At 37.5% G+C, this 17,160-nt stretch overlaps 1 protein-coding gene across 2 annotated transcripts; it reads left to right on the forward strand.

Moving 5' to 3' along the window:
- The first annotated feature begins 7,928 nt into the window (after positions 1–7,928).
- Positions 7,929–16,612, forward strand: LOC111883662 (uncharacterized). 2 transcript variants are annotated; one of them, XM_023879985.3, is made up of 14 exons: positions 7,929–8,259; positions 9,220–9,296; positions 9,531–9,689; positions 9,831–10,044; positions 10,317–10,403; positions 10,480–10,619; positions 10,781–10,861; positions 11,353–11,417; positions 12,081–12,256; positions 15,121–15,251; positions 15,352–15,436; positions 15,573–15,786; positions 15,858–15,964; positions 16,053–16,270. In XM_023879985.3, exons 1-14 carry the CDS (start codon positions 8,092–8,094, stop codon positions 16,056–16,058), a joined length of 1,710 nt encoding a protein of 569 aa, XP_023735753.1. In that variant the 5' UTR covers positions 7,929–8,091; the 3' UTR covers positions 16,059–16,270. The 2 variants fall into 2 exon arrangements, with proteins under 2 accessions (XP_023735753.1, XP_023735746.1); XM_023879978.3 differs by having other exon boundaries at positions 7,933–8,259; positions 16,048–16,612.
- Positions 16,613–17,160: the final 548 nt, after the last annotated feature.

Here is a 17,160-nt window from a genome sequence, read left to right on the forward strand (position 1 = left end):
TCATTATTTTATATGCTAGATTAGGATAATACCTTGGATGTTCATATTGTATGTATAATAGAGAAAACATAGATCCAAGGTATTTAGGGTTGCATGTACACTTAGGAGTGTTAGAATGCTCAAAACCCAACAGATACATCATTCAGCTCCTGAACCACTCTCCTGAGCTCTCCTCAGCAATCGCATACACATGCTGAGCCTGCTCTACATCCTCGGGTTGGAAAAACCCGACATATTGACGACACCATCAGACATCCCCAGAATGAATTACCACTATATACATAACCTCCTAATCACAACCATACTTCAATCCAAGGCTCTATCCTTGCATTTCTTCCGAACTCCTCTGGTTCTAAACCACCGAAGATTCTTCCGCAACCTCAACAGACACCCAACCCGGATGCGCTTCCATACCACTAGCACAGACACAGTGTTCAACCACCATACTCTTAATCATCCATTCTCACTACTACTTTTAGTTCCGTGAACCAACACTCCTCCCAGAGTTACCTACCTTTCTCTTTCCTTACCTAAGGAAATCTACTTGTCAACCTTGCCACTTCAGACAAGTTCCACGGTGCTCACACCCCACTCTACACTATCCCTAGTAGAGTAACCGCTACTCCATGTATCGTACATGCTCTGAATCTGCTCGAAAGGACTCTCGGGTCCATGCACCACCTCTTCCCAGCAAATGGGAGTCCGAAACCTCCTCCTATACAACAGCTCAAAGGGTGGCATACCAATGCTCGAATGATGGCTGTTGTATACGAAAACTCAGCCAAGAGTAAATGCGTGTCCCAACTCCCTCCGAAATCTAATACACATGCCCGAAGCATGTCCTCGAGCGTTTGAATCATCTGCTCGCCCTGAAGTGTCCTCAGACATCACCATGATAAACTCTAGCTCATCTCTCATATTCCACTTCGATATTGAGCACCAGGTCAGCTTTTGACTCCGCAGCTGAACCTCCAAAGATCACCTATAACATGATCCAAAATATCTCACTAGCTTCCTCCCCGTGACCACTATCCCGGCCCAGTGACTCACAAGTCACGAAATTCTCTTTTCCTCATACGAAAAATACAATCTAACCGAGGATCGACTCAACTCTGACCTCCAGTTCCGCCCTTGGTTCAACCACTAGGCTCCAAAAACTCTATACTAAGGCTACTTAAGCCTAAAACTCTTCTGCATAATACCCTAATCGGGGTACATTCCAACATCACACTCTTTTGCCGTCTAGTGAGTATTACGGCTCCCCGTAATAACACGGCAACCTTTGACTAGTGAGTACTACGGCTCCCCATAGTACCAAGACTCCCTCTCTCTGACTTGTGAGTACTACGGCTCCCCGTAGCATCACAACACCCTCTGACTAGTGAATACTACGACTCGCCGTAACTTCACCCTCATACTCTCATTCTTATCCCAACGACACACTACGCCCACTAACTCATGCTACGTAGACTATCATAGATAGCTACACACACTTCTCCCACATATGCATCACAGACTCCGGCGACAACCGCTATAACAAAATACCTACCTCTGCGGAGATCCACTTTCTTAAATAATCCCTCTTGATGCCAATACCCGAAGGGCTCCCACTGGAACTGAAGATACATGATACACCACTAGTCGTCCCAACTCAAGATTGTAAATAACTCCGAAATCGGGACATTATACCCGGTCACCACGGAACACCAATAGAGAACATCGTGATGTCCTGCCTTAGCCACTGATCTCCTACTCCCAGCACCATACAGATACAACAACATGTTTCCTATGAACTCCCTAAATAATTCCTCATTTTACCCAATGCGCAACTTCAGTGTATTCAAACACTCAATTGGAATACAAAGAAGGCGTTAACGCTTCAGAACACGTTGATGATCCTCCGAAACCCTTTCCCTTACTGCTCAAAATCCAAGCAAGAGTACACATACCGGATTCCTAACCATTAGCCAACTACCGAGGGGACACGCATCCTTTCTCAGACACATACCACATGCATTATCTCGCTCTGCACCTTTCTTTGATCACCAATGACCTTGGCCTCATGAATTCGAGCCGCAGATTTATGTATCCAACCCCTAACCTCTCTTGCACAAATCTCTGGTTCCCTCAATAAAATATCCGGTTCTCCCCCACTTAGGGTTCGAACCATCACCAATTGACGCACACACCATCCCACATACTGTTTCCACTAGCAATATCGCACCTACCCTTGGAAGGTGCTACGCAACGCCCGATAGTCTCCTTTAAAGAGATCAAGCAACCTCAAATACCCTGAATCTCAGAAGAAATCCATAGGAACTTCTCATCACGACTGACTCTAGTTGTTCAAAGCCTCACACCATCCCAATACCGAACATCTCAACTATCCAATAATATCACTGACTCTTAGACTGAAACAATAAATCATCGTACTCCTCAACCTCGACTTCTCAACCCAAGTTCCAACACCTTAATCATCATAAGAACAGGGAATCCACTCCCATACTCAATATCCATCATAGACAGAAGAGCTGCCGCCCTGCTATACTCGACTGGATTACCCGCTGATACCGCCACCACACGCCCTACTATACTCAGATAGGGTGTAATGTGGTCCTTGACCATCTCAGTCCCCACTGACTACCTGCTCATTGTAGATCATTTCCATGCGGCGGACATGCTGCCTGATACTTTGGTGGAAAAATCGACATGAATGTCAACCCGTGGGGTTTTACTCCTATACCCCAAAAACGAAATCTCACGTTTCTCCTGTTTCCCATAGAAACATAAATAGCACCCATCGGGTCACAGAAGGTGACATCTCCTCCATTGAATGATCGCTCACTCAGGCCGCAATCCCCCACAAATGCCTTCTCTACAAATCCCTGAGTCTTGCGACTACATCTGACATCTTACCAATAACACTCTGAAATGCTCCCGACCTCCCTCTCAAGGGATGCCTCTACGGACTCAATCATGGCCCTCAGGCCTAAAACCCATCGCGTCCAAACTCCACCAATCAATCCTAATCGAACAACTGGAGAATCACAAGCATCAGTTGCTAAGAACCATGGTACTCAGCCCCTGACATCTCTTCTCAATCTGCTACAATGTATGGTACTCGAACCATGACATCGCTCCTCAATCTGCTACGATGTATGGTACTCGAACCATGACATCACTCCTCAATCTGCTACGATGTATGGTACTCGAACCATGACATCACTCCTCAATATGCTACTTAGAACTTTCAGAATACTCCCTGTATCGAGTATGGGTCCTCTGCTTTCGGTAGTACGGGCCCATACTACCTGCCACATCTACCCATACTTTCCACACGGACCATCCCAGAGCTCCTAAGTAGCTGCTCAACCTTCTCGTTCACCAATTCCGCCATGCATGCTCGCTCCTCAGCGAAATGCTCTACTCCACCAGCGTACCCAACTGGCTAAGGTCACTCCCACTTCTCCGTCATCAGCTGCAGAGGAGCTCCTAATGATGCCAGTCATCTACCTCCTGAATATCGTCATATTCACTTGGTAGCTGACTCCCATCATCGAGAGTTCCACAAATCACGAAGCAAGCAGCATTCGGGCATCGAAGAATACATAGAGCGCAAAACCAGCCTCGCCGAGTCCAAGAACAGACTCGCCGAGTCGAAGGCTATCTTCAACCAACTCGCCGAGTTGTTCTTCCAACTCGCCGAGTTTCTGCCTATCTTCATGCAACTTGCCGAGTACACCCATGTTTCTCGTCGAGTACCACTAGCTCTTAATCCATTCAGTGGCTTTCCAAGCCATGTAGGGGCTCCAATCCATAGATCTATCCTTCCACAAATTCAAAGATTTAGGACCTCAATGAGTCATCCCTTGACTCACCGATTCTCAGCTTAACCAGAAAAGGTTAGGACCTCAAGACCAGCCTCGCCGAGTCCAAGAACAGACTCGCCGAGTACACCTATGTGACTCGCCGAGTACCACTAGCTCTTAATCCATTCAGTGGCTTTCCAAGCCATGTAGGGGCTCCAATCCATAGATCTAAGCATAAAACACTCTTGGGATAGGGTTTGGGACAAGAAGGCTTCACTAACAACTCTTGGGCATGAACTTTATGGCTTCCTGGACCACTACAATCCTAGATCTGAGGTAGCAACCTCAGATCTTACACCAAACTCGAGATGGACCTCATTTATGCTCCAAAACCCCCACAATTGATAAATCTAGATGCACAAAAGCTCAAGAACAAATCTCTTACCTCCAATGCAAGCTCCTACTGTAGAATGAACCAAACCTCTGCAAATCCCCTTGCTCCAAATCTTCTTTCTCTTTAATTCCCTTCCAAGATTTCCTCCTCCAAGGCTCTAATTACTCACAAAGGAAAGCTCACACGAATCTAGGGCCTCTGGAACTAAAAGGGAAGGTAAAGAGGCTGGGGAGTGGGTATTATGCTCTTTATATAGGGCTCAACCCCCGGGATTAGGGTTTTCTCCATACAGCACCAACTCGCCGAGTCCACCCATGCGACTCGCCAAGTTGGTCACTTATCACGCGACCTGAAACGCGACTCGACTCGCCGAGTCTATCCATAGACTCGCCGAGTCCACCTTCTTATTTACACTTTTAGCCCTTCAACTTTACTTCTGAATTTTCGGGATGTTACAATTCTCCCCCACTTAAATTAGGCTTCGTCCCCGAAGCCTGCTGCAGCACACAATTCCAATAGCTATAACCCCACACTACAACCTCAGATCTTTACTGACCCAGATCCTTCCAAACACTGATATCATCCAAAAAAAATGATCCAACTCCTTTCTTACTGATTCATATCCACTGTCTCAAGCCGACCACCGGCTCTTTCCTCAGATAGAGACACTTATCACTCTTGATATCCATATACACTTGCCTCTTGCAAGACTAGATAATACCCTGAACCATCGAGTTCTGAGCGGGTACTCACCGCTACCAACTTCTATCCCTTGCCTCGATTAACACAACCTTATCGGGTTCACTGCTGGAACTCCTTTCGGTAGTACGGGCCCATACTACCTGCCACATCTACCCATACTTTCCACACGGACCATCTCAGAGCTCCTAAGTAGCTGCTCAACCTTCTCGTTCACTAATTCCGCCACGCATGCTCGCTCCTCAGCGAAATGCTCTACTCCACCAGCATACGCAACTGGCTAAGGTCACTCCCACTTCTCCGTCATCAGCTGCTGAAGAGCTCCTAATGATGCCAGTCATCTACCTCCTGAATATCGTCATATTCACTTGGTAGCTGTGACATCCCAATTTCACGGCCAGAAAATACCGATTTGTTTATGCTTTGTTTTTAAAATCAGAGTAATCTTTTAAAGAAAACAGTTGCGGAATTTGTTCCCAAAACAGAATATGATAAAAATTATCAAAGCATTTCTTTAAAGAAATGTATTTTTATTTTATAACAAAATCTCGGGATGTCATGTTCAATACAGACCAAAAGCATAAACAGAACAAAATAGACCTTACAACAGTTATTCATAACTACTGGCCTATAATCCAAAATCTCTCGTTAAGTCCGCCAACTTATACTCTTGTGCCATTACCTGTAATGCAAAGAAAACTGAGTGGGTCAGGCTTGGGAGCCTGGTGAGCATATAGGGGTTTCAACCCACAATAATATAATTGTTATATTTAATTATCAAACAATCAATCCAATTACCCACCCCCATTATCTTCCTTTATTTCATAAAGATTTACCCTAAGAACCAATTACCCTTCTCCCATTTATTCCTAAGAATTGCCCTAAGGAATTGGCACAAAGTCTAGTGCTGCCATGGTTCTTAGATTACCTCTGGTGAACACGCAGTTCAAAATAATTAATAAACATCTAGTTCAAGAACACCCATTGTACACACTCCGTTCAATAATACCTAATGAATACCTAGTTCAAAACACCTAATGAACACTTAGTTCCAATATCCCTGGTGAACTCAATCACCTAAGGAACACAGAGTACGGAAACTCTTAGTTCAAACCACGTGATAATAATATATATCTCGATCCTACGAAACCACTAATATTATTAACACATATAAATCATATTTCTAAAACAATCTATCCCATCTCGTCGATCCCCACATGCTGACCCTATACAATGATCTTACGAGATCTTAGCCTAAGGAAATCGATATGAGCAACAACTGACGAAGTTGCTTCGGAAATTCCCTAGCAGCAAACGAGGATCAATAAAGACATCGAATGAGGGGAATGGAATAAGTTTCACCACGAACCTTCGTTCGTAAAAGAAAGAACCACAAAACATTTTAAGTCAGGGGTAGTTATCAATGCCTAGGCTGTGGTCTGAATATCGTGAGGTATATAACCCCTAACACACCCTATCCGACAATGGAAACACTGACTAATGCCTAGGCTGTGGTCTGAACCCCCAGACTCACCCTATCCGGCATTGGAAACGCCGACTAATGCCTAGGCTATGGTCTGAACCCCCAGACTCACCCTATCCATCATTGGAAACGCATGACTAATGCCTAGGCTATGGTCTGAACCCCCAGACTCACCCTATCCAGCATTGGAAACGCTGACTAATGCTTAGGCTATGGTATGGATACATGAGGTATTTCACCTCCAGACGCACCCTATCCAGCAATATAACACCAGACATACCTAGCAATGGTCTATTACCGACACACTTTATTAGGTAGTCTACGAAGTTCCCTTAATTACTTCGTGAAAGAAAACGATGACATATGAAGCTCGGTCGATCACTTCATAAAAGAAACGCTGACTCCAAAGCTCTCTCAAAATAAAAGTATGGGGAAATACTACTAGAGTACTCCCGTACGCTCCCGTAACCGACACACAAATCTGTCAAAAAGACTTTGTACATGATAGTACTTCTGGCACATTATAGTACTCTGATATGCGAAAGAATCGTACCCGAGAACATAATAGTACCTTGGCACAAGCAGCACCCAAGACACAGAGCTTTGAAAAATACTTCGTATATAAAATGTACTTCTGTACGTAGGACGTACTCCACCGATCATCAATCTCACAACACACGTACTCTTAATATGAGGCTACCCAATGTCCAAACTTAATGGAACTAACATCCCTATTTAAGTCTTAACCCATCACTAGGCAAACCTACAATACTTATAATCAATTTCCGATACTATCTCCGTTTAGGAAAAAGCTAACTAATGTATACTTAACACAAAGTTTTAAGTAATAATATCATATGTATATATACATCTTAACACATATTGAACCATATCCGATTCGCACGTTGTATATCATCAAATATATCTAACACGTATTTCGGACAATAACAAATACTTCACATACATATGTATATTTCATACTTTAATCAATTCTTGTATTAAAATCACGTTCCTAAAAGGGACTATACACATGATACCTTATCGAATGAACACGTAATTCAAAAATACATGATCCGTACTCTCGGATCTAAAATTAACCTCTTGATCTGATCCCTACTCTCGGATCTAAAACTAATCTCTTGATCTGATCCATACCCTCGGATCTAAAACTAATCTCTTAATCTGATCCATACTCTCGGATCTAAAACTAACCTCCTGATCTGATCCATACATCTAGATCTAAAACAAGTTTATCTCTTTATCCTTTTATTTCATGGTCCAATCCATATTTTATCACCTCCATCAACCTCATCTATTCATGTTCTACCCAACATATTTTTAGATACAAATTACATATATAGTTTAACTCATTAAAACTTATATAATTCATCCATTCGTGTAATTTACTCTGAACAATAATTTTTTTTTTTTTCGAATCCTAAAAAAAACCCAAACCCTCTTAGTCATTAAAACTTATATAATTCATCCATTCGTGTAATTTACTCTAAACAATAATTTTTTTTTTTTTTTTTTCGAATCCTAAAAAAAACCCAAATCCTCTTAGTCGCCAAAGAGTTCACAGGTTCAGCAAAACGAATTCAGGTTTCCATCAGAATCGAGATTTCGAGAGAGAAAGAAAAGCCACGGAGCACAAAGAGATTATCAAATATCACAAACAGTCAATCATCATCATCATCATCATCATCATGTGGCTCTTCTATCTGATCTCGTTTCCGTTAACCCTAGGCATGGTTGTGCTTACGCTCAAGTACTTTGCTGGTCCTGATGTTCCTCGCTATGTCTTCTTCACCGTCGGCTACACTTGGTTCTGCTCTATCTCCGTCATCATACTCGTACCTGCCGACATTTCTTCCGTAATTTTTCTTCCTATTTCTCTCTTCTTCCTTCATCTGTCTTTTGTAAGCTACAATATGATTGCATGAATTGTTGACTGATAACACTCTTCTGCATAAGAGTATCCTTATGTTCCTCCTTCTAACCCTATGTATAGGGTTGATTCCTGATCACTTGCTAGGTCGTTCTAGGTATTCCAGGATGTAGAGATATACTGATACAATACCTAAAAACTGTCACCTCCTCATTCTTCATTAATCATTGTAATGATGCTGCTCCATGAAATGCTTTTTTATACCACCATAAAGGAAGAACATAAATGTGCTGGTCCAACTATTGATAGGTTTGTTTGTATCATTTCATATTTTTTTTATAGATAAAAGAACTTAATTCTTGAGATATCACAAGCAAATAAGGTGTGAATACGAATTCTCATTTAAACTTTTGTCATAATGCATTCGAATCATATCCCATAGAGAATTTCTTAGGTTTCTATTCATTCTACATGGTAGTGGGCAATGCATGATGATCACTAACACAAGTTAACCATTAATGCTTAATTAATATTGACCTTAATAACACAAACAATTGGCACTCAGATTAACTTTAACTAGAAATCTTCAATTATGATCAGCAAAATATCAACAACATTCACTTATCCTCAATCACTGATATAATCAGCTTGATTCCCAGAAAGTTTTTTCAAGAACAGAGGAGGGATTATTAAAAGGTTCACACGATCTGTAGTCCCCAAAAATTGCTTGAAGTGCATAACAAATTGCTTGAAGCACCTAACAGTTTGCTCAGCATGTTTTGGTTGTCATTTTCAACTTCTTAGCGACTTCAAACATATTAAATCCCTGCATCTAAGTCTCTCCCAAATAGAATTTCAGTGTATGGTTTATGAAGCTCTTGATGCATCACCTTTTTTTTTCATATAATTTAGAATTTTCTTTTTCTCTTTTATTCTACGTGTGCAGACAATAATTGGTCATGACAATGGAGGTATCTCTTTCTTTTGGAGCTGGTCATATTGGAGTACTTTCTTGCTTACTTGGTAGGTTAGGCTGTATGCTATTTTACTTCTCTATTCTGTTATTGGTCATTGTGAACTAATAATAAATGATATCACCCATTTCCTTGAATACTTTGCATTAAGGGGTGATAGTGAAGCATACCTGGCATGACATCATGAAGTGCCCGATTATTTGATGAAAAGTTAGACAAATTTTCACCAAATGGTTCATATATGTTTTAAAATATATTTTTATTTATTTTTTTCTCTGAGCAGGCTAGTTGTGCCCTTGATTCAGGGGTATGAGGATGCTGGAGATTTTACTATGAGAGAGAGACTGAAGACAAGCATCCATGTGAACTTAGTCTTCTATCTTATCTTGGGTTTGATTGGGCTTGTTGGACTTATTTTGCTCATAATGATGCGAAACGACTGGTTTGTTTGTTTCTTTCTGAATAAACAAACCGTTTAATGATATTTTTAATATGTTTCACATATGGATCTTCCTTAGTAAATGTGAAGTTTAATAATCTGAATAGGCTTTTTAACCTGATTCTGAAGCATGTTTTTTTACAGGAGTGGAGGTGTACTGGGTCTGGCCATGGCATGTTCAAATACTTTTGGTCTTGTTACTGGTGCATTTCTACTTGGTTTTGGGTTGAGTGAGATTCCAAAGACTATTTGGAGAAATGCTGACTGGACCACTCGCCAAAAGGTTCTTTCTCATAAAATTGCCAAAATGGCTGTGAAGCTTGATGTGGCTCATCAAGAGTTATCAAAAGTGATAGCTGTAAGTACTTGTACTTGTAGTATTTCTTCTGAGTGGTTGTTTTGGAGCCTAATTAGAGTTTTTATTCAATAAAGATATTATGTAGTATAATGTATATCTGCTAAATATTAAAATAGAGTGAGTTATCCTTAATTGATATAAAAGCAAAATTTACGCTTGCTTGGTTCTTTTGCAATCTTTTATGCATCTGTAACTCTTCACTTGTGCGTTTACATCTCTTTTTAAATCTATTAGTTATTTCTTTGATTTGTTGACTTTATAAATTGTATCAGGTGGCTCAGGAAACATCAAAACAAATGTCCAAGCGTGATCCATTTAGGCCCTACATGAATATTATCGATGATATGATATATCAAATGGTATATCTACTTCTTATTATGTAACTAACAATTTCATAAGGTTCTTGCTAATGTGGCTTCTTCTCTCTTCTTTCAGTTACATGAAGATCCATCCTTCAAACTAGAAGGAGGGCGTTTGGGGGATAATGATATGGATTATGATACAGATGAAAAGACTATGGCAACATTGAGGCGCCATTTAAGAGAAGCTCGTGAGGAATATTATCGATATAAAAGGTAGACTACTACCCTATTAAGATATGCTAATTTCAACTTTGGAAACTTTATACAACATGAACATCCATTGTGTAAAACATAAGTTCAACTTTATGTTGAGTAAATCTTCCTATTGAAGTTGTCATCTTATACATGAGGATTAAATCTTCCTATTTTTGCAGTCAGTATTTGACATATGTTATCGAAGCCCTGAAATTAGAAGACACCATAAAGAATTATGAACAACGTGATGAGACCAGGTGGTATGTTTCAAAACCCATACATTTTATATTGTTTCTCATTTTAATTTAGAGTAAATTACACAAATGGTCCTTATGGTTTAGGGTAATTTGCGCATTTGGTACCTAACTTATTTTTTTAACTCGGAAGGTCCCTATTGTTTGTTTTTGTTACACGCTTGGTCCCTATCTTACCTAAAAGTCTATTTTGCCCTTGAGTTTTTAATTTATTTAAATAAACACACCCCAACTCCACCCCCCTCACCTTACCTTACCTACCCCCACCATTTTTCCCTGTTTAAATAATAGTCTTTTTAGGTAAGACAGGGACCAAACGCGTAACAAAAACAAACAGTAGAGACCAAGCGTGTAACAAAAACAAACAGTAACGACCTTCTGAGTTAAAAAAATAAGTTAAGGACCAAACATGCAAATTACCCTAAACCATAGGGACCATTCGTGTAATTTACTCTTTAATTTATTTCCATTTGGTGATATTTTGGAATTTATTGCAGGAAATACGTTTCAAGCTTCAGACCTGGGCGGAGTGGCACATTAGGAGGCTATCTTGATACAATGGGTAACAAAACAATCTCCTTTTTTATTCTTACTTTAAGTCAACACATTGTTTATATGTAGTTAGAGGTAAAAAAAACTAGGGTTAAATGCAAGAAATAGCATTCTCTGATTTTTTCCTATTACAGCATTGTACTTTGAAAACTCTACCCTATTATAGCAATCTCATCAAATACAAAGTATTATACGCTGTTATAATTGTGTAGATTTTTCAAAGTACAATGCTTTAATAAGAAAAAAACCGAGTTTAATGCCCTAATAAAAAGATATAACATTAGGATGCTATTACAGCATTCTAATTTGGAAAAATTTACCTAATTATTGCAATGTCATCTAAATATGAAGCAATATTCACTGTTATGATTGGGATTTTGAAACTGCAATGTCTTAATAAGAAAAAGCTAGAAGTACAATGCTATAATCAGATAGAATTTTCAAAGTATATTTCCTTAATAAGAATTTTTTTTTGGAAGTAGAGTGTTGTGATGAAAAGGAATGCAAGTAACAAACAAATTAATGGACGTACATTGCTGTAATTAAGACGAAAGGGTTATTTGTAAATATTATGATTTGGGTTGGGTAGGGGTGCAAAATAAGAATGTGGATATTCAAAAAGAATTACTAGAAATGGGATTTTTATAAGTAAAGATTATGGTATTATTTGTAGAATTAATATGGAGATGCATTGTGTGGAGGCAACTGGAGAAAGTGTTTGCTGTGATTCTTGGGTGCATGTCAGCAGCAATTCTTTTGGCTGAGGCAACTCTCTTGCCTAGTGGTCTTCATCTATCTGTTTTTTCCCTTTTGATCAACTCCTGCGGAACACAAGATATGCTTGTACAGGTATATATATGTTCCTCTCTCTCTCTCTCTCTCTCTCTCTCTCTCTCTCTCTCTCAAGGTATCAAAACGTTTTACTTAAATTACCAAAATTCATATTCATTATGGGAATTGACCACTCGATTAAAAAAAAATCATTAACAAACAAGACTTGAGAGCAAAGTGCTCTTTCAAAAAAAAAGGACTTGAGAGCAAAGTATCCTAAATAATAGAAGCAAGCAAATAAAACGGAACTTGTTAGAGAAGGAATTATACAATACTAACATTTTGCGAGCGTGAACAGTATTTTTTTAAATTTTTTTTATTCATTTTAGATGTACTCTATAAAACAAATGTAGTGGGGCCCAGCGGATAAAGACTTGACCTTGATAGGAAGATGGCTTATTCACCTCCCTTCTAACCTTTTTATTGGTGGGTTTTTCCTCTTTGCAGTTTTGGCCAAACGTTTAATTTTTCTTTTATTTATTTATTTATTTTATTTTTTATGGATTATGGTCCCCACCCTACTATTTCTTTTTTACAGTTTTGACTCAACATTTAATTTTAGTATCAATTTGGTTGGTTTTGTTTTTGTTTTGTTTTTTTTTAATTTCCCGCAACTTTTTACAGTTTTGTTTTTATATGTTTCTATTTTTTTTTTAAATAAAGTTACTTTTTTAAACTTCATTTAGAATTTTTAAGTTTATATACAATTTGTTTTTTATGAAATCGTTTTTAGAAAACAAATTTTTTTTACGAAATTACATTTTTACATCTATTACAACCTTTTTTATGAGTTTCCATGCATGTAAAGTTGTAAAAACATGTAAAAATCATACTTTTACTTCTTCGTTTTCTCAAATCATACATGCACTCTTATGTATAATTAAACATAACCATATTCTAAATTTTGGTTTGCCTGTTAACATATTTTACTTATTTAGACCCTTTTGGTTTTTTCGAAGTATACATTCTATAGTTTTTTAAGTGATTATTAAGATCATTACCTTTTAGAAGCAATAGTTTTCAAGTTTTGTTATATTTCCTCAAACCAAACCAAACCCTTTTTTATAAAAATTTCCCAATTTTTTCTCAGCTTTGTTTTTTTACAGGTTTTTAATTTTTATTTTGTTTTATTTTATTAAAAAATTACTTCTTGTGGAATTTATTTTACATCTTTTTGTACAACTTTATTGTTTTTTTTAAGAATTCATTTTTATAAAATTAATTTTCCTTACAACTTGTTTTATATCTTCATTTTCATGTTTTGTTATGATTTTTCAATTTTACAAATTATTTTTTTGCTAATTCGTTTCCAGTTTTTACAGTAGAGTTTCATGCATGTAGGGTTGTAAAAACATTTAATTTTTTTACATATTCATTTTCACATATCAGAAATGCACTCGTATGTATAATACCATAATCGAACCAATAAAATGCAACTAATTAATTAATTAATTAATAATAGAGAAATCAAATATCCACCTACCTTTTGTTCCTACTCACTAGATCAAGACATGTGTCAAAATTAAAAAAGGAGATTAAGTGAGAATTAATGGATCTTATATTCTTATATGAGTAGGAACAAAATGTAGGAGGATATATAATTTTTATCAATTAATAAATAACATGAAGCCCCCTAGCATTTGAAAAATTTTACCTCTCATGCTCATGATAGAATATTGTGAAATTGATACAGATACTAATATGGTAATTAAAAGGGCAAATGAACCAAAGTTGCTACATGCATAATCTAGAAGGAGTAAAAGGGTAAATCAGGAATATGGCTAAAATCTGTTAGAGAGAGAGAGTAATAAATAGGGAAGATGATTTCTTTTGTGAGGAGTCTAGAAATTGGATAGTGTAATACTTTTGTATTGGCTCTTAAGCTTTCGGCTTAGAGAGAGGGAGATCCCTGGGCAATCTTTTAGATTGTGTTATTGTTTAATCAATTAGTTCAATTTCATCTTCGTCTTCCTTACAATCTCCTCTGTGTTTCTGTTGATTCATTAAACCCTAATTTCTGTTCTTCATCAGAAATACTCAAAAAAAAACAAGAAGTTAGATTTATGGCTGTAAGATCTATGATTCATTCACTGATTCAAACGGTTTATCCCTTTTGAGAGGGGGCTATTCTCTCCTTTACACTTTACATAACTTCCCCTAACTAACTCCCACTCCCACTCCCACTTCTCTTATCTCTGTCACTGACTACCCCAAAAGACTAAAGTGTCCCTGTTTTCTTTCTTCTAGTGTAAGTCTTTCTCTGTCACTGGTGGATATGCATCACTTCACTTACTCTAGAAGGAAAATCAGTAGCATGAGTGGGCAGGGCAGTACAGGGGCATTTTGGGGATAAGACAAATATCTTTTGTGGGAGAGTACACTAGCCTCTTGGAAGCTAGTTTTCCAGCATTAACAGAATTCTTATAATATTGCTTGAATTTCTACTTGCATATTTGAATGAAAGACATAGGGTCTGTTTGGTTGGATGGAATGGAATTTTGAATGAGTCATTACATTACATTATATTAGTTATATTAGTTATAGTTAACAAACTTTATAATACTTATAAAACATAGAAATAAAGATAATCAAAGCTCATTAAAACCCATATACCTAAGTCATTTTAAAAGTAAAGTTGCAATTTAACTAAAATAATGATTTTTGTATAAAATGCTTCATCCCACAAAAACAACATAAATAAATTGGGTGATATTATAATATTATAGAGATAATCATAACTGTTGAAAAACGTAATCTGTTTGTCTCATTTTTTATTTTCTTTCTTTTATGCTCTGTTATTATTTGTTTCCACTACTTTTCTTCACTTAACTAATTTTTTGCACATAATAAGTTAGTGACAGTTGTTTAATTTTGGAATGTAGGTTGTTGCATTTGTTCCGCTTTTCTACATGTGCATTTGTACATACTACTCACTATTCAAAATTGGCATGCTGACATTTTATTCATTTACACCAAGACACACAAGCTCTGTTAGCTTGCTTATGATATGCTCGTAAGGTTTACATTCCTCTGTTTTATTTACATATAATATTCTGATAACCTTTTTTTTTTTTTAAAGCTGAACATTTATTTTTTTTAACAATCTGCCTCAGGATGGTTGCACGCTATGCCCCTCCAATTTCCTTCAACTTTCTCAATCTCATTCGTCTTGATGGGAAGAAGACCATCTTTGAGGAGGTATAACCTTCCCTACCTATCATATCATGCATTTCCTCATATCCTTATAATTTTATTAACATCTTTTTGGCTAAAATAATATCATATGCATATATAATATATTTCAGTGGTTTCCTGTAATTAACTTTGAATGCAGAGGATGGGAAATATCGACAATGCCGTGCCTTTCTTTGGGAAAGGATTCAACAAATTATATCCACTTATTATGGTTGTATATACCATCCTGGTTGCAAGTGGTTTCTTTCACAACATAATAAATTTTGTTGGAAAATGGAAGAGGATCGCATTACAAAATGAAGAAGACGATCTTGATGGTGTTGATCCATCAGGATTAATTATTCTGCAAAAAGGTAATTTCTGCCTCTTGAAAATTCTTTTTGTATTTGTATAACATTAATTTATTCTTTATATTTATATATAGAGCGAGCTTGGTTGGAACAAGGACACAGAATTGGTGAAGAGGCTGTTCCATTTGCAAGAGATTTCAGTGATACAAGCGTGGAGATAGAATCGGGAAACAGTAGCATGGTATGTGACACTGACATACTCCATACTCCATACTCCATACTCCATACATGTTGTAGTTGTGACAGATGTAATGTATTTTTCAGGGTAGATATGAGGTTAAATCGAAGCTGCTATCAAACAAGAATGAATCCGAGAGTTCATCTAGACATCAACGGAGCCGAGAAGCCATTACTAGCAAGTATGCTGCCATCAGGGAACAAACCAGACAAACTTCCAATCATAATAACATTAACAACAACATATCATCAACCAAAGTCTCCTTGCTTGATGCCAACACCATTACAGGATCACCTTCATCTTCCAAACTATCATCAACATGGTCGTCAATCAAATCAGGCCTTCATGATTGGAAACTAAACATAAATTCTAAACAATACATTCCCTTGCTTCAAGTTGATGATTCCAAGTCTTCTTCTGATTCCCTCGATGAAATCTTCCATAAACTTAAACGACCCGTTGTTGAAGACGGAGATGCATGTGATTAGCTTCATAAAACATACTTCTAATCGATTAAAAAAACTTCATTAGATGTACATGTTTTACAAGTGTGTTGTATCCAAAGGTTATATTTCACAGATGTGGGTTCTTGCGCCAAAAACCTGCGTCTCCAATTTGCTGGAATGAGACTTGGTTTGATCTTGATGTCAATTTGCTGGAATGAGACTTGGTTTGATCTTGATGTCAGCATGGTGGAAGAAGATGTGACAAGACTTGCTCTTGATATAACATAGTTATAATATAATTATGACAATCCAATATTTAAACTAAAGATAATCAACGTAGATTAGTAAAATGGCAAAGATGACAAGTCTGTCATAGATTCTAAACAACGTATGTTAAGATTTCAAGACGATTCCTTATTACGAAAATTCAATGGGAGTCGATTTCATTTTTAGCAAAATTGACAAACAATCTAAACACAAATCAGTATGCAATATTTTTGTACTTCGGTAAGTATCACACTCCAGTAGAGGCTGATTAGTACTAGGATTTAGTGCAGCGTGTTGGCCGTTTTAAAAAAAACAATCCATTTCGTGGAGGTCACCCTTGTTTGCCCATTGTAAGCTCTTTCGATATCAACGAAGGTGGTTACCGAAAAATTCATTATTTCATGTTTAACCCATTTCATGATGCCTAAATCATTTAGATTTTTATCGTGGTTGAGCACTTTTAACAATGATGCTCGGTTATATGTT

This window comes from Lactuca sativa, chromosome 5 (assembly GCF_002870075.4).
Source record: "Lactuca sativa cultivar Salinas chromosome 5, Lsat_Salinas_v11, whole genome shotgun sequence".
NCBI lineage: Eukaryota > Viridiplantae > Streptophyta > Magnoliopsida > Asterales > Asteraceae > Lactuca > Lactuca sativa.